This window comes from Artemia sp. Qi Xiang Cuo, chromosome 5 (genome assembly GCF_049724085.1).
Source record: "Artemia sp. Qi Xiang Cuo chromosome 5, ASM4972408v1, whole genome shotgun sequence".
Taxonomy (NCBI): Eukaryota; Metazoa; Arthropoda; class Branchiopoda; order Anostraca; family Artemiidae; genus Artemia; species Artemia sp. Qi Xiang Cuo.
Genome location: NC_142798.1, coordinates 70,332,070 through 70,358,575, shown reverse-complemented (window position 1 = coordinate 70,358,575; position 26,506 = coordinate 70,332,070). Strand labels below are relative to the sequence as shown.

At 35.3% G+C, this 26,506-nt stretch overlaps 1 protein-coding gene and 1 non-coding gene across 8 annotated transcripts in view; both read left to right on the top strand.

Annotated features, from left to right (window-relative positions):
- Nucleotides 1–2,052: 2,052 nt before the first annotated feature.
- TRNAL-CAA (transfer RNA leucine (anticodon CAA)) lies at nt 2,053–2,134 on the top strand. Its single transcript has one exon. It is a non-coding gene; the product is annotated as a tRNA-Leu (tRNA).
- Nucleotides 2,135–13,102: 10,968 nt separating this feature from the next.
- Patronin (calmodulin-regulated spectrin-associated protein patronin) overlaps nt 13,103–26,506 on the top strand; it is a 172,742-nt gene continuing 159,338 nt past the window's right edge. For all 7 annotated transcript variants that reach the window (XM_089089897.1, XM_089089898.1, XM_089089894.1 and 4 more), the window contains exon 1: nt 13,103–17,236. In XM_089089897.1, coding sequence (XP_088946023.1) covers nt 13,118–17,236 — 4,119 coding nt within the window. In that variant the 5' untranslated portion in view covers nt 13,103–13,117. The remainder of the gene's footprint in view (nt 17,237–26,506) is intronic.

The window sequence follows — 26,506 nt, the reverse complement described above, 5'->3', positions numbered from 1 at the left end:
CTTTTCATCCAAACTAACAAAATACCTGAAAATTAGAAAATTATTTTTATTTTTTTTTAGGTTATTGTAATCAGGGTTTACGTAATATGGGTTGTCAATCCGGGTTGCAGTGGTTATAATAAAGAACGAATATTCTACCGATTGTCTACATATTACCATATGTGAAATAATGCCTAACACCTTTTGTGTACTATTAACCATATATGATTTACTGAGTGACATGACGTAAAAATTGAAAAAAATAAATTTTTATTTTATTTTAGTCCAGGTTGCAGCGGTAGCTAGCAACCCAGTAATTTACATATTACATTAAAAGACGATCATTGGAATAACAAACCATTGTACACATTATATTTCTTAACATTGGACGGGATTACTAGGTTGCTAGCTACCGCTGTAAACCGGATGCTAGCTACCGCTGCAACCCGGATACCCCTGGAACCACCATATATCATTTACTATGGGCGAGAGATCGTTCTTTACTGTATTTGCAAAAGAATGCTATAAGATGCAATATCTTAGAGCTAAGATTTCACTTTTAAGCGTTCTTAGTTAAAAGATGTAAGATCTTAGCAGAAAGATGAGTGAAAATACAGCCCTAGAGATTCTTTGTCCGAGAAGACGAGGGTTTGAATCCTAGTGTTTTCTCAATTATTTGGGTTTGGGACGGGGGTCAGTGGTGTGACTCTACAAGCTCAGCCAGAGTCAACCCAGGTTCAAATGGGCACCTGGAGGAATCTAGGTAACGTCAACCGGAAGAGTGTGCGAAAGCACAGGATGGTTGCCCCCCCCCCCCCATGGCATTTCCTGGCTGAAGGGCCGAGAAACGGAAATCAGCACGGTAGGGACTGTAAAGTCCAATGCCGTATTCTTTACTTTTTTTCAATCTAGAGTCAAAAGTAAAATATTATTTTCTTTCTCCATGGAAAAGACAATGTCAATAAAAAAAGAACAAAATTTAATTTAAAAATAATTTTTCCACATCAAATTTCAAAGAAAAGCATAAAAATCCATGAGAGGATTTTTCTATGGAAGAGGAACTGGATTTTTCTATAGAGCTCCATTCCACCAAAAAAGCAGAAATTAGTCAAATAATCTTCCAGGCATAAAACTACCACAAATAACGATCAATTATAAATGAAACTCAAAATGAACAGAAATTACACTTAATAATCAAAAGCCAGTCTCCATTTGGCAGATTCTGCAAATCTGCATTGCCAATCTGCAAATTTTACTTCAATGGAGACTTCTTTTCCGGCTCCGTATTGGCAGTTTGCAGAAACTGCAACCTTCGACGTTGCTTTTTCTGCAAGATGGCAGAATGGCAGATGCTGAAAATGGAGACTGACTTCAAGTCAAACACAAAACAAGCAGAAGTTAACATGAATAAGGCTGAAAATCCCCATGCCTTCTCAAGACCAAAATGTAATTTGCACTTTAATGAAAAACAAAATACATTTGAAATTTTTTTGTTTTTAGCTTTAATAAATATAAAATTATTCACTGTCTATGGAATAAATACTACTATAAGTATATTTAACTGATTATACTTGGATCGACTAGGTTTGGTTTCGAATGGATTTTTTTGGCGAGAACCTTAAGCAGGCTTTTACATATTGATTCTCATTGTCAGTTGTCTTGTATCCATGGCTGTTGCCCCAGTGAAGCAGGAGGTTGATCTACACCATCCATTACTTTTCATATTTTCATGTAATCTTTGGCATAGTTGTTTGTGTCTTGCAATATTTATTCTGAGAGATCTAATAGATTAGGATGGATCCTATAATTTGATAAATACAAAGTTTTGAGAACTATTGGAAGCGTCCCCAAATTTACATGCAATTCAGAAAATGAACCGTTATTATATACTGTTTCTCCAATAAAATGAATGGTTATAAAGCATTGCACAGCTTGACACGTGCTATTAGGGTGGAGACTGAAATATTCCTTAATACAAATATTTATCAGGCTTCCAAGTGCAAACTTCCTAAAAATGGTGTGAAATCAAAACAAAAGTACATGAAATTGTTAATAAATAATGATTCAAAGTAAGTCAGGTTGGCCGAGTGGTTAAGGCGCCAGATTCAAGATCTGGTCTCGTATGGGGTCGTGGGTTCGATCCCCACACCTGACATTTTGTTAATAAGCCTACTAATCTTGCAAAGGAAATTTTTAATCTGTCAAGTAACTGATGAAACATATTTAATACCAACTTATGATGAATTATAATAATCCTATATGTAACCACTTCGAAAATCTACTCTCATCAAGAGGATTACTGGCAACTTACCAGCTCTCATCAAACTACCCTCATCTCGTCCACTATCATGCAAGAATACTGAGCCGTATGACTCCTAGACTTCTCCGGTGTCTGACGTCATCACCGTCATCATCATTTTCATTGCTGCTGTCGTCATTTCTGCAACTGGGGATTATTGTTGACGTCCCTTTATCCGGGTTGCAGCGGTAGCTAGCAACCTAGTAAGAGACGATCACGTCCAATGTTAAGAAATATAAAAACCCATAGTTCCTAAAAAAGGAGTCAGATCAAATTCAAAAGTACACCATTAGAACCACCTTGTCCGAAACCCCTGTATAATAAACTTTCAGTCCCTTGGCTTGAACAGCAAGGGAAATATATTGGCTTGAAAATCAAGAAAAGTGGTAGCTACTACAACATTCTGCCTAAACGGGATTTTTTTTTTTCTTTTTTTTTTGTATCCACAGATAGCTTGGCACTGGAATATCGTAGAGGGTTGTTCAATGGCTCATTTTAAAGGAAATTAATTGGGTTAAAAATCTATAGTAACTAAAATAAATTATTTCTAAAAGAGAATAAATTTTTCCACCAAAAACTGCATTTTTGATGTCTTTTCACACTGCAGTCTTTCAAACATAATCGTATACCAGCGGTAAGATTTGAACCCACGCCTCCGAAGAGACTGGTGGCTAACACCAGTGCTTTGGACCACTCGGCCAGGCTGCCTCTCATAAATAAATATATATGTGAATTTGGGTTGCAGCAGTAGCTAGCAACCTAGTAAGAGACGATCAGTCCAATGCTAAGAAATATAAAAACCCAAAACTCCTAAAAATAGAGTCAGATCAAAACAAAAGTACATCATTAGAATTACCTTGTCTGAAACCCTACTAGATAAATAATGAATGTCATCATAGTTTTATATTAGAGCTATGACGTGAATAGAAAAACACGAAATTATATCGTTGTTTCTGAAGACGTCATGAAATAATACCATTGCGCCATGACGTCATGAAATAAAATCATTATGCCGTGGCGTCATAATTAGTATATAAGAAAAGTCAAAACTGTAAATTCTCTCATTCTTGATTAGATAATGGTTTGATCAAAGCAAGCTATACGCAAGTTGAAAAAACAGTACTACACAAACAACAGAGATAGTAACTTGAAAAGAAAAAAGCAAAGGTATTCAACCGACCAGGCGTATCGAGAAGCAATAATTGAGAGAGCAAAACAAAACAGCAAGATGTGTTATCACAATGATGTAGTTTATAGACATGCAAAAATTGAGACAGCCAAACAAAAGATCAAGGAACGGTATGGTAATGATGAAGATTACCGAAAAATATATAAGAAAAAAGTTGCTACCAGAATAATGGGTAGATACTGGGGTGACAAAATCTATAATGAAAAACTTAAATTCTCTGCGAGGTTGTACCGAAGAACGCATAAGGACAAAGGGAAAAATTACATTCAGAAATACAAGAAGATGGCAAAAATGCAGGCTGATCTTCTTAAATTGATAAACATTTTACGAATGTTTTACCAGGATCACGAAAAGTATTCAAAATTACAGATTAAAATTCTCTTTGAAAGAGCGGATGCTGCTGAAAAGTCGGCTAGAAATTCTTTGGCAAAGCTTCATAGTAATATCCAAAAGAAATGTTGTCAGTTTAATGAAAAGCTTCCAAGGTATGGACTGGCAACTGCGGAACAGTTTATAGATGCAATGGAAAATGTTCGACAATACAGTGAATATACAGAGGCGTACTTCTTAGAAAATTCGTATATTAATTTTGGAAGGAGCAATTGCAGTTTATGTAGCAGTAATAAAAATATATATACAAGCATACCTATGAACAGCGAAGGAAAAGCAATGTTTTTCAATTATGGTGAAAACGAGCCTGTTAGGGTTATTAGTATATATGTTTGTAAGACTAATGATTTAGAACAAACTCCTGGAACACCGACTCAAGAAAAAAGCATTTCTAACTGTGTTTTAAACAGTTCTTTTAGTTCTACTGAATATTTGGCAAAAAATTATCTGTGTAGTAGAACAAACTGTCCTGAAAAGTACGAGACAACTATTGAAAAATGCTCTGAAACTAGATCTGACAAGGAAATTATGATGGCTGAAGTCACCTATAACAATCTGAGCAAACATTCAAAACCAAAAATTGGGCAGCAGGTTACTTGGCAATGTCACCCTGATATCTGCAAACTCTATCCGACGGATATTGAATTATGTCAAATTCTTTTTGATATCCTTGAAAATAATATAGCATTAAAATTTTCAACTGACAAACTGGTTAATTTCTACCTTGGCGAATTGGATTATTGTGAAATCAATTACAGGGACACAAGAAAGCATGCGCATTCGTTATACTGTAGCCCAAATGAGGGATGTCAGAGCTATTTGCGTTGTCTAAGGGCACTAGCTCCACATTTTCCTGTCTTGACCTGTTTCATTAATAGCGTATATAAGGCAGTATCAAAATCTAAGATTATACAACATATTAATCTACTAAAAGTCGAGGGCTCGTACAAGGAATTAAGTCATTATTTAAAAGAAGTGTCAAGTAGACTCTGTCGTAATAGTCAAGACGTCATCTACGGTGATAACAATATTAGAGTTTCTGTGGATGAAAATACAATAATAAAATTATTTGGTGAGAGCCTTGATAAGGTAGCTAACCTCATGGATTTATACCCCACAATGTATTGTGTCAATTTCGAGCAGATAAAGGCAAAATACCAATTGAAGAATCTAAGATCCCTTTCAAATAAGAAAGGTTTTGATATAATGTTGGCCAAGATTTTAGAACACCTCCAACAGGACATACCCAATGTTTGCAGCATTTATAATAAAGAACAACCTCTTGCCTATACTAAAATAAAAATCCATTACATACATTTGATTTAGTTAGCTACTTGATTGGTTGTTATCCGGGTTGCAGCGGTAGCTAGCAACCTAGTAAGAGACGATCACGTCCAACGTTAAGAAATATAAAAATCCGGGTCGCAGCGGTAGCTAGCAACCTAGTAAGAGACGATCACGTCCAATGTTAAGAAATATAAAAACCCATAGCTCCTAAAAAAGGAATCAGATCAAAACAAAAAATACACCATTAGAACCACCTGATCCGAAACCCCTGTATAGTAAACTTTCTGTCCCTTGGCTTGAACTGCAAGGGAAATATATTGGCTTGAAAATCAAGAAAAGTTACAGCTACTACAACATTCTGCCTAAACGGGATACTTTTTTTTTTTATTTGTATCCAGAGATAGCTTGGCACTAAAATATCGTAGAAAGTTGTTCAATAGCTCATTTTAAAGGAAATTAATTGGGTTAAAAATCATTAGTAACTAAAATAAATTATTCCTCAAAGAGAATAAATTTTTCCACCAAAAACTGCATTTTTGATGTCTTTTCATGCTGCAGTCTTTTCAAAGATATTTGATTTTTGTACATAAATCATAATTGTATACCAGCGGTAAGATTTGGACCCACGCCTCCGAAGAGACCGGTGGCTAACACCAGCGCCTTGGCCCACAAGGCCAGGCTGCCTCTCATAACTATATATGTGAATCCGGGTTGCACCAGTAGCTAGCAACCTAGTAAGAGACGATCAGTCCAATGCTAAGAAATATAAAAACCCAGAACTCCTAAATCCGGGTTGCAGCGGTAGCTAGCAACCTAGTTAGAGACGATCACGTCCAATGTTAAGAAATATAAAAACCCATAGTTCCTAAAAAAGGAGTCAGATCAAAACAAAAAGTACAACATTAGAACCGCCTTGTCCGAAACCCCTGTATAGTAAACCTTCTGTCCCTTGGCTGGAACAGCAAGGGAAATATATTGGCTTGAAAATCAAGAAAAGTGGCAGCTACTACAACATTCTTTCTAAACGGGATATTTTTTTTTCTTTGTATCCAGAGATAGCTTGGCACTGGAACATCGTAGATAGTTGTTCAATAGCTCATTTTAAAGGAAATCTCTAGATCTAGCGCCTTTTGCACTTAATTAGACATTTAGACATTTTACCCCTTTTTACCCAGAAAGCAGTTTAGGTGTCCTTTCTCAGTTACCGGTACTAAGTAAACTATAGCTAAAATATAGGCCTAAATAAAATTGCAGTCCTAGAGTTAAAGGGTTGTTTTTTTTTTTGGCGGGCGGCCTACCCCCTAAAATTTTTTGCCGTATACCTCAGTTCGAGAACCACAGCTCTAGGCATTATGAAACTAATTAAAACGCCTTTTGTAAATAGACTAATTACAGTTGTTATTTTATACTGAGCTATGTTCCTTTTGTAATGTTGCACGAGTCGTAGATATAAAAATGATGCTTTCACTCCCGGGAGGGGCGGAAATGATGCAATATATTCTCTTGAAATGTACTCATAAATATGACATCAATCGTATCATTTTTCTTGTCAATCATATGTTTCTTCTGTAATTTTGCCTACATCATAGCCACTGAAAACGATACAACCACTACTGAGACATATTTGACGTATGTATGTTTTTCGAATTTATTCATAAATATGACGTCACTGACATGAATCTTTTCCAAAATTAAGCCTCTTAACGAATTTTCTCAAATTTTACCGAAAAAATATTGAGCTGTTTTCGAGAAAAATAAATTCATACGTTAACACGTAAATAAATAACTATTGCTCGTTTAAAGATATAGCATATATATATATATATATATATATATATATATATATATATATATATATATATATATATATATATATATATATATATATATATATATGTATATATATATATATATATATATATATATATATATATATATATATATATATATATATATATATATGTATATATATATGTATATATATGATATATATATATATATATATATATATATATATAGTATATATATATATATATATATATATATATATATATATATATATATATATATATATATATAAATATATATATATATATATATATATATATATATATATATATATATATATATATATATATATATATATATATATATATATATTAGTTTAATTAATCCAACAATGACAATAGTATATCATGTATACTGGAGTAATCTAGATATGGGGCATACATCTGTGAATAAAAGTATCAGCCCTAAAGTTGCACAAACAGGTAATATAAGTAATTTTCATTGTTGCCACTGGGAAAGAAAGTGAAACAACAACTGGGTGACAGGTGGTACATTCTTCAAGATTTAATCCCAGTGGGCAGAACCTTTGATGATGCTGAATCCGCATTTTTATTAGTTTCATCTTCTTCTTCTTTTCAATATTTGTATTAACAAAAATTACACATCCCTTTAGGTGGACACAGACAAAGCCTTTTGACGTGTCAAAAGATTTTCAGAAAGATGCATAAAACAAACTAGGACAAAATGCTTTTGTGTATGATTCACTAATCTATCTAAATAATTACAGGAGGAGGGTGCGCCAATCGGGAAGTGTTTTCGGCAAACGGTCTGTTTTGTACAGGTTCATGATTGGCAGGCTAAATGGCATCAATCGACATTTTCAAACTTTCCGCGCATCGTCGGAACCTTTAGGTTTTTGCAATTTATTTCCGAGAGGGTTGTGGGGAGGAGGGTATAATAATTGCAACAAGAGTAGGTTTTAGACCCAACTTACAAATTTCAATTCGAATTCTGCATGCTTTTTTGGGACTTATGGACTTTAATTTTTTGGGAGGTGGTTGGGCAATTTCTAGGAACTTTCCTGTATCAATTCCTCAACTCCTATTACAACCCCAACTCCAACTCCTTTCCTGTAATCAATTCCTGTTTACTCCTATTCTTGCTAACCGAATTCTAGAACAGATTTTTGTGAAATAAAGGTTTGATGAAGGTGTATCTTACACCCCTTTGGATTAAAGGGTGTAAGGAGGAACAATAAGGAGAAAAATATGAGGAGGAACATATCGTCGTGCCTCAAACGAAAGGATGTGTCTTACACCCCTTTGTATTAAAGCGTGTTATCTTGCACTCCTTGTGTTTTAAAGGGTCTATTCAAAATTACAACGAAAAGCGAAAAATGGTTTTTAGGGTTTTTCCACAAATGGTTTTTTCTTCGAAGACTTGCGTAAAAAAAGTCGGTACTTATCGGTTATATAATAAACACTCGAGAATTTCGATTGCGAATGATGCGAACATGACAAGAAATCGGTCAAGCAACTTCTTTATACCAGAGAATTAGCTTTGGCTGGGGAAAATAAATTGTAGCTATATTTTATTTACGTATTTAGTGGGTATTTTGGTTAGGGTAGGTTAGAATAGGTTTGTTTAGGTTACGTATTTAATATATTCTCTGAGGCCAACCTGACTCTTGTACATGATAATGGTAATAAGCTTACCTAAGCTATGGATGTCAGGTATTGTGTTATCTTGGAACGATAATTTCGACAGGACCTGTGCCTGTCATCATCAGGTTCAAATTCAAAAACTCTTGCCAGAATATAAAATCACTAAATAAAATAAAAATTAAAATCACTGAACAACACTAATAATAAGTCGAACCTGGAATTATTGTTGTAATATGGCTCGGATTTTGGTAGAGGCATTGATATGCTATGCTTTACCCCCCCCCCCCGCTAATGTGCAAATATATAGCCCAAATTTGCTTCTACACTATTATATTTTGATTTTAATTTTGTTTTATTTCATTAGCATTAACCAAACTTCACTTTTCGAGTGTTTATTATATAACCGATAAGTACCAAAAAGTCTGTAAAATGTTAATATACAGCTGATTATTACGGCTTGATTTGGCAAATACATGGTAAAAATTTGTTCTTTAGTCTTTGAGCTAAACCCACTAAATATTTTCTGCCTCAATTATGGTTGATCTTCGCCTACAATGAGCCGAGGCATAATGTTTTTGCAAATAAGACCAGTGGAGAACTTATTAAATAAGGTTTTGCACTTAATAATTCATTTTGGAGTAGAGTGTAGTCCGGCCTTGCCTCGTTTTATTTTTGTTTCATTTTTTTCACAAAAGTTCTTAGCCTAAGTCATATGATTTTTGGACATTTTAAATCCTGCCCAAGGGATAAGTCTTGGAATAAGCTTAGCCCAAGTGTTCAGGAACTAAGCACTTACCAATCTAAATCTGAGCTGCTTACTTTTTTTTTATACTTTTTATTACTTTTTTTTAAATTTGTTGACTTCTTTAGCAGTATATAAAAGAGTACGTTCAATGCAGCAGTACCAATGGTTCCAAAGCGTTGTTTCTCAATGAGTTACAATATTCAAACGATTGTTTTTTGCGGTTTAAGGGGGGAAAGGTACCTAGGTTAGGTTACGTATTTAATGCATGCTATGCTTTACCCCCAACCCCCCTAATGTGCAAATATATAGCCCAAATTTGTTTCTAAACTATTATATTTTCATGATATTTTGTTTTATTCATTAGCATTTTTTATTTAAATCCCACCTCCTCTCCTCTCGGTGACATAATAATCTTTTTCACTTAATTTTAAACTTTAATGTCACCTACACTAATATAAAAACAACTTTTATTTTTTTGAAATTTGGATTTGGGTAGCCAAACATAATTGACAAAGACAAGGTAAACTACAAAAAATTCAAAACCGCAAAAAAGTACCATTCCCGGTTTAGCAGGGTGCCCCTTCTGCCATAGGGCACCCCTTTCACTGTGGAAATACATTAATAGTAGACAAATAATTTTCATAAAACCTTGTTCTCAATGAACTATACATCATCCTCCATCCTCCCAACCTTCCCTCAACCCAAAAACAAACCTAGGAGGAGTAGAAAGCTGTCCCCTTACAATATCATTAGGCACGCCATTCTAATCCTTCTTTTATAACAAACAAATAAACTACTAAAACCTTTTTAATACCCATTTGGCTACTCAAAAATCAAACAAAAACCAACAAAAAAAAATTAATATGATTTATCATAATGCTAACATCAATTCCTCTTTTATTTTTTTTTTTTAATAATTTAAACCATTTAAATCAAAATTTTCAAAATTAGAACTCAATTTTACTCATCCATTTCACATCTACTCTCTCCCTCCATACTCGACTCCGTCTCAAGTAATCCACATAACTTTCAAGCCAAACATTTGCCAAAGGAATTTTGACCTGCTTCTGACGTTTACGCATTTTCCACACATGCATGCTAACACTTGTCACTAACAAACACAGTGCATAATTCCTTTGCTTACCTTTAACACAAAAAGACAGCTTTAGAGCTTTTTCTTTTCTTCTACAGACGTTTTTATTCCTTCATTTTCTAATGTTTCCAATAATCTTTGGGGTAATACACCGTTCGAGGGGCATTGGATCAAATAGTGCAATAGTCCCTCAAGCACTTCGTCTCCACACATCAAACAAGTAGGTGTTTGAGTTTTCAATATGCGACTAACTCTACCGCTAAAGGGTAATATTCCGTGAATCATGCAGTACACAAACTCTTTCTGTTCATATCTAAACGGCAATTCCCTTAAATTTTTAAAAGATAACTAATTGATTAATTGATTAATTATTTTAATTGATTTTTTTGAAAATCAATGAACGTCTCCTTTTCTCTAGCTATATAATTCGGCTCTTTCTCACTTCTAAAAACATCCTGCGATACCTTCTTTAATTCTTCCTTTCCCAAGTCAGATCTCAGTGCTCCCAACTCCTTTTCTTTCTTCAGGGGGCTGAAAATCCACCACAAAGGGTTTGGAATTGTTTTGCTTAATGTTTTCCCCCTCTCTTCTGCATCTTCATTCACTATAGGGAGCAACCACTGACTCAAAATTGCAGTTGATGGCTCCTCTTTAACCACAAGTTCACAAATGTTTCTGAGGAAGAGCGTCTTGCATATAACCCTGAAATCTGCTACCCCAGTTACGCCCGATTCCACAGGAAAGTTTAGCATTTTTATTTTTAGCTTTTCGAGTTTCCCCGTCCAAACAAATCTCCAGATGGCTCTTTCAGTTTGTTTGGCAAGGTTTTCAGGTAATGCGAAAACTGTAAAATAATAGCGTGAGGCAATATGTATTGACATACAGAACTCTTTCGAACATCGTTTTGAAAAGGCTTTTTCTCCGTTGACTCAATATCCCGACTATTTTATTTACTTTTTCCTCCCAAATTTTTTTTGTGTTCAGCACATTCTCAAAAGTCAGGCCCAATACTCGCGCTTTTTCCGCAAACGGGAGCCAACAGTTTCTTTCTGTGTCGTCGTAATTTGCCGATTTGCCGTCGTAATCTGAGCTACTTATGGAGCTGCTCGGCAAGTAGCCTATACCTTCTAAACAGATTGAGAATGAATGTGAAGAAATTGAATTTGTTTTTTAATTGAAATGTTCGTTATTATTATTAGAATCATGAATAATTTTGCTTCAGAATCATGATATTATGTAGTTTAATTGTGTGAAATATTTATTTGAGCATTTCTCAGCATACGGTTTCACCCTCCAACTCCTTATGGCTTATATTTGCTGTTATTTCTTTGTTAGTCGCACACTCTTGCAAGCGATGCTTTTGGTGCGCCACAGTTATTGATTTGCTTGTGGAGTTTGAAAATAAATTGTTATTATGTTTATAATATAATTGTTAATATAATTAATATAATATAATGATATATAATATATAATATAATAATATATAATATATTATATATTGTATTATATATATATTACATATATATATATATATATATATATATATATATATATATATATATATATATATATATATATATATATATATATATATATATATATATATATATATATAATACAATATATAATATATTATATAATATAATACATAATATAATATAATGATACTACTAAAAACACAATGACTATTCGGATCGAGCAATAGAGAAAATGCTTATTATTCATCAAAATTTGTTCTACTACCTTTTGTTCTAAAGGCTTATTATGCATAATGATTCATCTTGATATAAACTCTTCAATCATTTTGTCCGTTTTTTTTGTTTATGTTGGCCAACTGGCCAACTGAAATTATAGATGAAATTTTCATAGATTCCTTTAACTCCTCCGCCAAATGGAAAAATGCCGTGATATCCCCCTCTGAATTTTTGATTGTAATGTCATGTTTCCTCCTGATTTTGTGAATTTTCTTCACCCACTCCCTAGGTTTGTAAAATAACATCGACAGATTTCGTGTAAAAAACAGAAAAAGCTAATGTTTCTGAAACCCCCAATGAAACCGGATTCAATTTGCTTATACGTACTGCCAAATGCGCCCTCTACTTTATTTTAATAAAAACAAAATTCCAATAATTACAAAATTATCATATCCATTAGATTATTTATTTGAAATTTTGCGCCCGGGGCAAGTGCCCCCCTCTGTCCCCCCTTAAACCGCCTCTATCATTTCTGAAGTTTTGGTTGTATTTTCTGTACATGCTTCCTTCTGATTTTGCAAAAGCATCATGGTCTCCTCCCCTGGGCTTGTGAAATAGCATAACTAGATTCCATGTGAAAAATAAACAGAAATAACTAATATTTTTGAAATCCTCAAAATTTTGAGGCATTAGTTTCGGCGTGGTAGACTAGATTTAGCCTTTAAAAATTGTATAACGATATTAACGAAACTGGTCTTAGCTTATCAACAGATTTTGTTAAATGAGGGGCTATTGTGGATAGTTGAAGCGTTGAATGACAGCGTCCAATAGCTTTTTCCTTTGATATTTGAGCACCTAAAAACCATTTAGAACGCTTGTAATTAAGTTGTGTTGACCGTTACAAAGATGCAGCTGCTGCGCTTATTCTTGAGATATCAGCATAGTGAACAATCAGTTGATCTCTTTCGCGCCAGTTGATTACATGAAAAATGCCTAAGAAGAAAGTGAAAGGAAACGAGAAAAATACATTGAGAAACAGAAAAAAGGATATAGAATATGGTGACAAGGATGATGGCATCTTTGACAGCTGGTCATCACAGCAAGGTGCAAAATTATTTAAAGCCAAAGTGTGTGGTTCTTTAAGGAAAATTCGAAAAACAGGACCAGTGAAAGAGATGCTTGAGAGTTTTCCTAAAGAGATTGTCAAAGAAGAATCGCCTTACCAATCAAGACGTCTGCTGGTAAGGCAGGTTATGAATTTGGAACTGCAGAAAAAAGAGGAGGAATTGAATTCATTGAGTGAAACTGACTCTTGGGCTGCTGCAGAGGAGAAATTCTCTCAAATATATGAACCTATACCCTTTTCCATCCGTATGTCTGAACTACGTAAAATGACCAGGGATGCTTTATTGAAGGAAGTGAAAAGTGATCGGCTGAGAACAGAATTTCGTCAATTGAGTCGGTCTGATATCCTTCGTCGAATGGAGTCGATGAAACGAGATCATGGTGGTGAGTCTGATTATTCAGTTGTTTCAAGGGATAATAGAAATGAAAATATATATCAGAGTGTTTCAGTAACTTCGTCAGTATCTAAAAGGGTAACAAATTTGATATCCCCTATTTATGAAAATGCCAATGTTCCAAAAAGGAGTAACTCGTTTATAACGAGACTAAAAGGAAATGAGACAAGAAAATCTAGTAAGGAGAACGAAGGCCAGAGGCCATCTTACAGTGGGTCTACTAGTAACTACAACTCATCAAAAGACATAAAAGACCCTCCGTATATATCTAGATCTGAAATTGTTCGAAGAGCTAGCTTGATGGAATCGGAGGGGAAGGGACCTAGTATTGTAAAGAAGCCGAATATACCTCCAAAAGTAGAAAAAAAGGTGACAGTTAAAAACGAACCTATTTATATATCCCGTTCTACTATTGTGAGTAGTATTCAAAATGAAGACAAATATTTAAAAGATTCTGAATGTTGTGACTCGTGTTCGGAGTGCTCTTGTGACAGTTGTGATAGTTATGAAACAGTCAAGGATGTCAAAAACAGTTCTTTGGCAACGTCTTTGAGAAGCACCCCGGAGCCAGTACCTTTAACCGAAGTGAAGTTGCGGAAGTTGGAATTTGAAAAGCAGAAACTCTTGAAGATGCAATCATCTAAGAAAGGTACGTGGAGTAGGTCTGAATTAGAGACGATTTATGAGCCTGTGCCAGCAACTATATTTAGAACAGAAATGGAAATTAAAGAACTTCGAAAACATCTGGGAAATTCAGAAAAACTTATTGAAGTAATAGCAAAAATTGAAACCATAAAGCGTAAAAAATTAATACGGCAATTGCGCGCCAAGTTACTTGAATCGCTAGAAGCTAAAGGTGACCCATTACTTATGGCGAAGAAACAGACGGAACTGAGGGACTTGCTAAAAAAGGCGTTGGATAATGCAACTGAAACTGTAAGTAATGTTAGTTTAGGGCTAATTTACGTGCCAATGGAAGAAAATACTGAGTTCAGTCTATCTTCAGCGCCATCTAGTGTAGACCCGATAGAATCGGATACTTTTGGTAGCATCGATTCCTTAATATTTGAGCCTAAGCAAGGGAAGCAAGTCGCTATAGAGAGAGTAAACAAAGTTATAGATAATCAATTTCAGTATTTAGATGCTCACGGGGTTACTGGTAGTGAGTCAGAAAAATATTCGTTGACTAGTCAGAAATCGAAAAATGATTCTGATCAGTCCGATTCAGAAAGTATTACAAGCTTTAATAGCGTTATTGATCAAGGTGAAAAAATGTTAAAGGAGGTCGAATTTGCAAGAAGTGAGGCATTACAGAATAATGAAAGTTCATACAGATTAGTGGAGAAAGGAGAGAACAGTGAGCTCAATCCAACCGCTAATGTTATCTCTAGTCAAATTGTAGTTGCCGAAATACACGGCACAAGTCAGGAAGAAGGAGACATTCAAACCCCGGGAAGTCATTCTGCTCCGAATATCCAACCTATAAATATCGAAAATGATTCAATTTTTTGTAGCCTTAAAGTAGAAGAGATGCTCCGAGTTTCCAACGTCTCTACGTCTTCCAGTAAACCTGATGAATTTATAGGTCTTGGAACGGATGAAAACGGTGAAAGACAAGACAATGACAGTGCTGCAACTGGAACAGACTGTAGAGAAAGTGACGCTAGTTGGGACTTTCAAAAAGGAAAGCCTTATTCAGAAGAGGATGAATCGTCAGTGTCAGATTATATAAGCCTTTCTGAACAATATCGTGAAAATCTTAAAAAGTATTCAGTGGGAAACTTGAGGAAAAAACATTCTACCTCAAATTCAGATCCTTTGGGTAGTGTTTTGAATTTACTACCAACTTCTTCTGATTTAGGAACTATTAGTACAGTGAAACAGTCTGGCTTAACTACTTTTCGGGAAATGAGTGAAACTTTATATTCTGGAAATGCTTGTAAACTATTAATTCATAGCGCTGAGTCAGTTTCATCCAGCAAAACTATAACGACTTCTGGAACAGGAAACGTGAGTGGGACTGAGACACCTATTGACCTAAAAAAGGGCGAATTGCATATATACTGTTCTAAGAACGGCGAGGCAATATATGGTGCTCATAACTCTAGTTTTTTGTATGGTGAGTATTCAAGAAAAACTTCCCTTGTGGATTCAAAAGTTAAGACGTATGTATTTCGTAACGGAAAATCAGAAACTCTAACAGAAGAAACTTTTTGTGACACATTGAAACGAAGTTCCAATGCCACGACGCCCTCAGATGATTCTGTTGTTGAATCCAATTCGGTGCCTCCACCACCTCCTTGTATCCCTCCTGTGCCAGAGGATGTAAGCGCAAATAGTTGCGCTGGACTTCCTAAGATAAAAACAACAATGTTCGGTAGTGGTAAGAGAGATTCAGTGATACAAGAACTGAAGCAAAAATTGAAGCTTAAGTTTCAAGAAACAGATTCCATTTCTGATTGCCATCATGTTCCCACACATCATGAAGCTGAGATAACAAAGGAACTTGCTAACCTTGAAATTGCTTCAAAAGTATCCTCCATGAGAGGGGAGTTGATGCATAAACTGCAAACTAAACCACACTCAGAAGAATCCACAATTCCTATTAGTACCTGGAAAGCTTCTAATAATAACTTAGAAAAAATGCAAACTCATCTACAAGGAATTACATATAGTAAAACATCAAACTCACCTACTCAGTCTCGTCAGAGCTTTTATGAATCGGGTTCCTCTCCAAGTCACGGACCATCCGGTCTTTTAAAGAACACTGGTATACCTGTCCAAATAAACAAACTACAAACTGAAGCAAAATTAGAGGTTAACAAAGTGCCTAGCTCGGTCAAACCTTATAAAACTGACTTAGAACAACCAAAGAATGTAACTGATGGTAAAATATTTAATACAGCTACTCAGACTAGCGAAAGTTTGTATACTTCTTCTTGTTCGGCTTACGACACACATGAATCATCGGATACTTTCGATGATGTCGTTATACCTGCCCCCCTATCAGGTACCTATGACGTGCCTCGATCTAGTATTCAAATGATGCAACGATTCAGTCCCGACGGTCAAAGTGTACCCGCTAGTTGGCCTACGGGATACGATCTTCCAGGGCCTTCAGTTTTTCCGAATATCCTGATACAGGATCCCCAGAGTCTGGACATTACAGATTATCAGTGCATTGTAGCCAATCCATACCAATATTTGTCTCCATTGGAGCTTCATCACTACCGGCGCTTGATGAGACAGCAGCAAGAAGCAGCTATGAGGACAAAAATTTACCCCAAAGGAAAGCGCGATAGAAGAAAGGTTGACCCGAACTTGTCGTGGAGTGACATCGAAAGCATTATTTTTGCGGAGGAAGAACAGAACCGAATGCTTGCGTCCGGTATTTTACCCCCTCCTCAATCTACACGCATGATGGCATATAAAGATGACTGGATACTGTGGGATCAACTTCAACGAAGGAAGGCTTTAGCTCTACCAAGTGACAAAAAACGCTGGGAAGATGAGAAAACAAAAAGGATGCTGCTATGGATACATCAGAACCAAAGTATTCAACAAGATGATCAACCCATCTGGTGGCTAGTAAGTAGTTTAGCTTGTTAGTAATTCTTTGAGATATTTACAAATTTTCTAACCCAGTCTTTAACCAAGACTTCTAAGGGGTTTGACACCCTCTGTTAACTACAACTTTGTCTTCTTAGATCGAAATGTTAGCTTTTTATAAAAGGATTTCAAAATCTGATCGTTTTGACCCAGACTAATCAGCCAACCAGGTCGTCTTCGAACTCTGAAAGTATCGGCTAATCACATTATCACCCAACACTACGTGCGAGAAAATTCGGTGAATCTTAGGTTAACCAATTGTAGTTTCAGTCTTCAAAAATTGTTCACACCGCAGAACAAGTGAACAACGCAGAATTCTGGTAGGTTTAGTATTTTCGCGGGTCAATAAGTTGGTTTTTAAGGAAACTAAATAGTCAAACTGAAATTTAAGTACAAAAAAAAGGCAGTAAAGAATTTTAATTAGCAATTTTTAGTTTGTCATTATTTATTGGATAATATTTGTCATAGAAAAACATCTTGAAAATAATAAACAATTGGTCAAAACTGGGCTTCAAAAACCCCCCAAAAAATTTCAAATTTTGCCATTGGCAGCCTTTTTAATTTCCCATGTTAAACAATTCAAGATCGAAGTCTCGTAAAATTATCAGCCTCTTTTAGTGGTAACTATTTTATCTAAATACAAGATTGTCATTGTTGTTGAGCACTAAGGTTTCTCCTATCGGAGGCCAAAGAATAAATTAAACAATTTATTCAATAATATCATTAAATCCAAAAAGATTTTCCTAATAAAAGTAAAGAGCAATTCTATAACTTTAAAACGAACAGAAATATTCCCGAAACGAGAGAGGCTATCGTTTCCTCAGCCTCCTCTCCCCACCATTTGCGCTGAAGTTGGACTTATCGTCCATGATTTTGTGGAGGATGAACACGAAGGACGAATTCAATTCACGCCGGAATTTCTTACTTCAACTGAATATGCTGATGTGCCAACCCTTGACTTAAACCTAAAGAACAACACGATAATTATGCTTATGAATAATTCGAGAATCCTATAGGCGCGTGCCTATATACAGCCCAACGCGTCGTGAGCGCCAGAGGAGCGAAGGCTTGGTCTCCTGGTTCTATTTATTGAAACCATCTCCTTAGACCCTTATTAAATCATTGGCAACCGTAAGTATTAACATTTTCATCCAATGGGTAACATTGCAGAAAAACGATGTGGTTTCCGTATTGCCGGCCTTTTATTCTAGGACAAATCCATGCACTAAACAGTGCAGTTTTTTAATTCAAAGTTTTCCACGTCGTATGACTGCATTATTAGCATTAAATGCGGATCTCACTGTGAAAAGCATCATTTTTCTGGATTGTGTTCGGAGCTTGAACTTTAGTTGATTATAGTTGAACTACAATCAACTTCAAGTGTTTAACCCTTCGTAGTCAAAGCTACTCGGAATGTTTTACCATCGGACTCTAGTTGACTTTTTTCGAACAATTAAATAAAAAAAAAAAGTTTTTTAAACTGAAAGTAAGGAGCGACATTAAAGCTTAAAACGAACAGAAATTATTCCGTATATGAAAGGGGCTGTCCCCTCCTCAACGCCTCGCTCTTTACGCTAAAGCTTTTTATCGTTTTAAAAAATAGCGTTGTGAGACAGAGTCTAACTTTAGCGTAAAGAGCGAGGCGTTGAGGAGGGGACAGCCCCTTTCATATACGCAATAATTTCTGTTCGTTTTAAGTTTTAATGTCGCTCCTTGCTTTCAGTTTAAAAAACTTGTTTTTTTTATTTGATTCCTCATCGTTTTTTAGTTAATGCAGCTTTTATTTTGGCTCGCCATCATTGAGTAATTTAACAAAATTTGCATAAAAATTTTACTGTTCTTTTGCTAAATGGCTGTTTCTAATTTTGGTTCTGACGTAATTTAAAAATTCACTTACTGAAATAACTTCTATATTCGTATATTTTTCTTCTGGCAAAAAATACGAAGTTGCAAATATTTGCAGATGTGAGCTTGAAGCCAATGTTATAGGGTTTTCTGATACGCTGAATCTGACGGTGTGATTTTCATTAAAATTCTTTCACTTTTAGGGGATGTTTCCCCTCTTTAAAAAATCAGGTAAATTTTCTCAAACTTGTAGCCTTTGATGAGTAATCCTAAACTTAATAAAATTTATATATTTAGGATCAGCATTATAAACCCATTATTTTGTTAAATTTATTGAAATAAAATTTCCGTTTTTAAAAGTTTGGCTTAATTTTGTGCCTTATCGCTTTTTTTTTTTTTTTTTTTTTTTTTTTTTTAATACGTATATGTTATTACGTATATGATGGGATTCTCCCCTTAGTCAATACCACACTCTTTACGTTAAAAGTTAAAAAAATCTTAATTCACAAACCCCCGAGTCACAAAGGCCGTTTAATTAGAATAGATAGCTCTTTTGAAAGCATTGAAAAAAACTGTAGCGTAAAGAGCGAGGTATTGACCTGGGGGAGAACCCCCTCATATACGTAATAAATACTGTTCGTTTTAAGTTCTAATGTTGCTCCTTCCTTTCAGTTGAAAAAACTTATTTTTTTAAATTTAATTTCTGATTGTTTTTTAAATAATGCTGCGAAATTTAGCGCCCCCTTTATAGAAATACCCCTTACTCCACAGAAAAATCATCCACGGAACGCTTCTCCTAAGTAACCCCCTCCTCCAGCCCCCCCCCCAACCAGAAAAAAACCTTCCTGAAAATGTCTGTATACTTCCCAATAACCAATACAATATGTAAGCAATGGGCAAAGTTCATAACTTGCAGCCCTTCCCCTGGGAACTGTGGGGGACTAAGTCATCGTAAAAGACGTATTTATTAGATTTTCGACTATGCTGAACAAAATGGCTATCTCAAAATTTGAATTGGGTGACTTTGAGAAAAAATGAGCGTGGGAGGGGGCCTAGTTGCCCTCCATTTTTTTTTATCTCTTAAAAAGGACACTAGAACTTTTAATTTCCGTTCCGATGAGCCCTCCTACGATATTCTAGGAGCACTGGGTCAATACGATTACCCCTGGGAAAAAAAAACAAAGAAAAACAACAAACAAATAAACACGCACCCGTGATCTTTCTTCTGGCAAAAAATGCAAAATTCCACTTTTTTGTAGATAGGAGCTTGAAACCTCAACAGTTGGGTTCTCTGATACGCTGAATATGATGGTGTGATTTTCATTAAGGTTCTATAATTTTTAAGGGGTCTTTCCCCCTTTTTTCGAAAATCAGCCAAATTTTATCAGGCGCGTAACTTTTAATGGGTAAGATTAAACTTGATGAAACTTATATATTTGAAATCAGAATTAAAATTTCATTCTTTTGATGTATCTATTGGTACCAAAATTCCGTTTTTTAGAGTTTCGGTTACCATTGAGCCGGGTCGCTCCTTATTTACAGTTCGTTACCACGAACTGTTTGATATTATTTATTACAAATATCATTATATAATAATCAATATGCTAACAAACTAAATCATAGTATTTAACCCTAGAAAGGTAAGCTTCCCAAAAAGTTACGTAGATGGTAAGCTTTCGTAAAAATTACTACTTGCAGAAACATTGACTTTTAAAACTCATCACTTAAGTATATTTTAAAAGTAAGTGGGAATTATCGAAAACAGATCTTCAGATAATGTTTCACACAGCACAAAAGGTTAATTTCATTTCTTGGAGTCACATGGTATGCATGACTTCGCACGGTGCTCACCACAGAACGGTTTTTTGCAGTGGTTGCAAAAATTGGTAGTCATTCGGTGAATGCGCGCTGGGCAGAGGCTGCAGGTCGTTCTTCTCCCTTCCACAGACGTTCCCGAATGTATTTCACCTGTCACCTCCATTGTTTGACTGATATCGAGTCTGATCGAGCACTGCAAAGTGGGTGTTTCTAAGCGAGTGGTCATATGCAGCTGGGTCAACTCTTTGAACAGAACATTCTTGAAATCTTTTCGTGAAACTGGTCTTCCACCAGATTTGGAGATAGTGAAGGAGTAGATGAAATAACTGTTGATGCACGCGATGTTGATCAGCCCATAAAACATGCACATGGACCACCTGTTTGTCTTCCGAGCGGTTGCCATTGAACTACACAGTTGGCCAAATGTGTCTACACCGCCTTTGGTGTTATTGTAGTACTCAATGATCTCAGGCTTCTTGCTTGAATACGTGATACTGGTACCCTCATGGCGAGTTGACAGAAGCAGGACCGTTTTTGATGGCTTAGGAAGATAAGACACTAGAGTCAGCTCCCGATCAAAACAGAACATTGAGGTTCCTGTGATTCTCACTTTGCTTACAAGCAGCTCTTCCGGACTTTCTCTCTTGTTTTTTCGTATTGTACCAACTGTAGTCAGTCGATACGGTTCTTTCAGTAGTTTTGCTGCAAACGGAATCGATGTAAACCAGTTGTCAGTGTGACATTTCTATTTGTCAGTGTGAAAAATTTTTCCTGCTCATTTGTTAAATCAGAAAATAGCCAAATTCAGCATTTTCATGTGCTATTTCCTCACGAAATTTGCTACGAAACTTGTCAACAAGTTTAAAAAAAATGATCTAACCTCAGTGTCCGAAGAAGCTTACTAATTAACAAGTTTTGATCAAAAAATCCCTTTTCCTGAAATAGGTGAAAAAGTTACGTAGATGGTAAGCTTTCGTAAATTTTACTACGCACCCTTAATATCTCCCCAACCGGTTAAAATAATAAAACTCGGTGACGGCACAAGAACTGGCTAGTCATAATATTAGCATATCGGGGAGGTCGGTTCGCGCAATGCATCCGTTTCCATGGCCACCGCGAAAAAGTGTTTTTGCGTCGTAAAATTTACGAAAGCTTACCCTTCTAGGGTTAATATTATATAACATATTATTTAATATACTAATAAAATATTAATTATAATACAATAATAATTGCATTACATCATCAAAATCAAGTATTTACTTATCAATTAATTAACACTCTATAAATTATACTTAATCGCTGCTGAAACTTAAATACCGTACTTTAATTATCAAATGGGATCTTGTAAAGGAAAAATAGGGATCGCTATTTAGACATGGAGCGAGATTTGAATGTTTAAACATTTTGCCATGCTGATAATAAAGCAAATTTTCTTCGCTCAGACCTTGGCAGAACTAGGGTCAGAACTACGGTTGACTTCAATGTATTCGAGTCATTTATCGTAGTTAGAGTTTGAACGCACTTCCAGTTTTTCGATCATTGGCATAGTTTAAGAGCGTGTTCAGACCTTCTTATTACAGTAAGTGCTAGTAACTCTACGACCGTTCGTACCTTGTTATTTAACTACGGAGTAACTGTGAGACACGAGGTTCGAACGATAATGGTAAGTATTTTTAGTAATTCTTTCTTACTCTGGTGATGAGCAGAGAGGGTTATTACTTCAGTATCAATTCTTTCATGAAATCAAGCCAAATTGACATTTCATTCTTTACAGCCGTTACTAATGATACCTAATCTAGTAACTAGTGATTTTCTAGAGTTGCTACTTCCGAATACCAAAGATTGAGTTTTCACTGACAGATCCTTGTACCAGATTCCGGAAACTGGACCAATGATGACGGTTAGTTTGTTGACGTATCTGTCAAAATATGACTGGTCTTCATTGTTCAAGATTCCGAAATTTTTCAATGAAAACTAAACTAAAATTAAACAGTAGTAAGAAGGCCTAAACACGCTCTAATAGTGGCCACAGGTTTTTGACGAATTTTACAAGTTTTTAAATCTTTTTTTTACAGGTTTTGAAAATCCTTGGCGGCAACACTGTAAGAAAGACACAGTCTTTGCCTTTGTAAAGTAAGCGTGTCAAATTTTTGGGAATTAAAGCTAATACATATGTAGCCTAATGACCGTCAACGGAAAATTATCCCAAAATTTCATAAAGCAAATTATATGTCTACAATATAAGGAAGGTATCGGGTAATTTTTCGTGGACGTGTGGAGTCTGAAATGTCTTATTTGTAATTTTTAATACACTAAGTTTTCTCATGAAGAATGAGGGATTTGCGATCCTTTTGAGCCATCTTGCGGTTAGAAGTGCATCCCTCCCTTTTTGCTCAGTATTTAAAAGAACCCACATCTTTGTGGAGCAGTTTTCTGACGGAGTCAGTATTCTGATTAATGATGAATCTGATTAACTTGGAAAGCACTGTTGGAAGAATAACAGTCCTTAATGATTAGCGTTGTAGCTTTTTTTTTCTATCTCAAATTATTGCTGTCCTTATGGAAATGTTAACTGTTTTTAATGTTTATAATTCGTTTCAGCTGTTTACATGTTCGAATACAGCTTACTTGATACCAAATTTAGTCCTTGTTTTGGGCGTCACCTGTCGCTTTTTGCTACCACGTCTCTTTAATTGATCGATTTAAACTTGATTCTGCTTCAACACAATCTGATGTGTTGCTGTCCCCGTTACTAAATTGGTGGTTTAGTGACTCCGCCTTTTGACAATGCCCTGGACAGTTTCCAGAAGAAAAGAAAAAAGCGGTGAACATTCACCCTTTTTTGTTCCCTAAATTGCTCCTCATATTTACTACATCTGTTTTTACTTGCTGCCCTTGATGTATTATCTCTTGCTACTTTATAGGCGCTTTTTTCATGATTACTGTCGATCGGGGTCACTGGCGTCAAGTTCGGGGAGGGGGAGGAGATGGGATGTTTTCTTGCTTTATTTGAGGAAATCATATGTACCCGTACCTGTAGTTTCAAACGTGTCTTAAGCCCTAGCGATGGTTATGAATCTTTTTTCAAAAACCTCCAAAACACAAAATTTGTCACTTTTTTGAGGAAACCTCTTACTTAAAGAAAGAAAAACGATCAAAATTGGGTTTTTTATAGGCCAATTGAAGATAATTAAAAAAAAAAGCGAATATTTCTATATGACAAACGACTGTCTTCTTCAGCGCGAAAATAAAAGATGTATCAATAAAAGCCAAAAATTAAAAGAATTAAAACCAACTACCCAACAACCATAAAAGCGAGTTATTCGCCAATATCCGCGATTTGCACAAAATCCAAAAAAACATGAACTGCCATCGACGGATACTAGCGAGCAACTGAGAATGAAAGGAATCAATTCATTCACTCGAAAAAATAAACCAAACCTGCAATTAAATAAGTTGGAAAACTATGTCGTTTGATTTTGGATTTTAATTAAGGCATTTCTTGCAGACACCCTTTGAGACCTAAGGGGTTGTTCATGTGTTTGATTAGATGACTGGGAAAGTGGTTCAAGGTTTATTTCAGGGATTACTAACGTATCGGCTTCTCTTTTGAGAAAAACGAAATATGACTCGTTTATTCTTAAAACACCAGAATCTCTGTTTAAAGCTATACCTAAATGTTGGTATTTATAAATTTCAACAGCTTCTCTGTAGTGCTGGGCAATACCTTTATCATGCGAAATAAGACTAGCTTGACTAAACAAAATAGTATGGTCTGGTTTTTCAAAAATGTGCTCTGCAAGGGCAGAGTCAAAATTTTCTGTTTTTTTCCGCTTTTTAAGTGTATTATTAATTGAACTAGAATGCTGGGTTAATCTATCTGTTAGTCGCTGATTTGTTATTCCGATATACCAAAGACCACACGAACAAGGAATTCTGTAGACACCGGAGTTTTCACCTATCGGTATAGGGTCTTTACCTTGATAAATTTGTGACCTGATAGTTTTTCTGGGTCTATAATAAGTGTAAATGTTATTTTTCCTAAGATTTTTTGAAATGTGGTCTGAAATCCCTTTAATGTATGGGAGACCAAGATAAACTGAATTATCCCTTTGATTTGTGTTTTCTGTGGAACTATCTGATAATCTTTTAAAGCGTTTTGTAATTACAGAATTTATTAAACTAATTGGATAACCATTCCCAAATAAAATATCTCTAAGGTGGTTTAGATAAGAGCTTTCTTATCTAAAAGGAAAAGGTGAAATTACAGATCAGTTGTACAAAAGGTTTTACCCACGCGGTTGCACGTCCCCTCGCTTTTATGGACTTCCTAAAGTTCATAAGCCCGGTAATCCACTTCGACCCATTGTTTCTTCTTTTAATTCTCCTACAGCAAAAATAGGAAAATTCTTATCAGTGATATTTCGCCCACTAATTCAGGCTCAAAAATCCTATATTAAAAATTCCACTGATTTTGTTTCCAAGGTAAAGCAAGTTTCGGTTAAACAAAATACAAGAATTGGCAGTTTTGATGCAGATTCAATGTATACCAATTGTGATCCTCAAAAGGCCGAACTGATTTTGGAGCAAAAACTTAATTCTAACACGTCCATATCAGAAAAATCTACTCTTTCGAATCAGACACTTCTTTCGCTTACAGCCCTTTGTAACAAAACTTCTTTTTATTTCCATTACAGAGGCATTTTTTATAGACAGAAATATGGGCTCTCCATGGGTGCCCCCTTTCTCCAATACAGGCTGATATTTTCATGGAAGACCTTGAAGAAAGGGCTATTTTGCAAAGTTCTTGTAAACCTGAATTTTGGGTTCGTTTTAAAGATGACATTTTTTATTTATGTGAGCATTGTGAAGATTCTCTGGGATCTTTTCTTCACTTGATCAACTCATTGGATACAAAACTGAAATTTACTCAGGAATCAGAGATTGAGAGGCGTCTTCCTTTATTAGATGTTCTGGTGCACCGAAATGATTCATGTTTCGAGTTTAGTGTATATAGAAAACCCACACATAATGACCGTTACTTAAGTTATTCCTCCAATCATTCTCCTGCTGTGAAAAGAGGAGTTGTCACTTCTCTAGTTGATAGAGCTTTGAAAGTTTGTTCAACACGTTTCTTGGATTTAGAACTCAACCACCTTAGAGATATTTTATTTGGGAATGGTTATCCAATTAGTTTAATAAATTCTGTAATTACAAAACGCTTTAAAAGATTATCAGATAGTTCCACAGAAAACACAAATCAAAGGGAAAATTCAGTTTATCTTGGTCTCCCATACATTAAAGGGATTTCAGACCACATTTCAAAAAATCTAAGGAAAAATAACATTTACACTTATTATAGACCCAGAAAAACTATCAGGTCCAAAATTTATCAAGGTAAAGACCCTATACCGATAGGTGAAAACTCCGGTGTCTACAGAATTCCTTGTTCGTGTGGTCTTTGGTATATCGGAAGAACAAATCAGCGACTAACAGATAGATTAACCAAGCATTCTAGTTCAATTAATAATACACTTAAAAAGCGGAAAAAACCAGAAAATTTTGACTCTGCCCTTGCAGAGCACA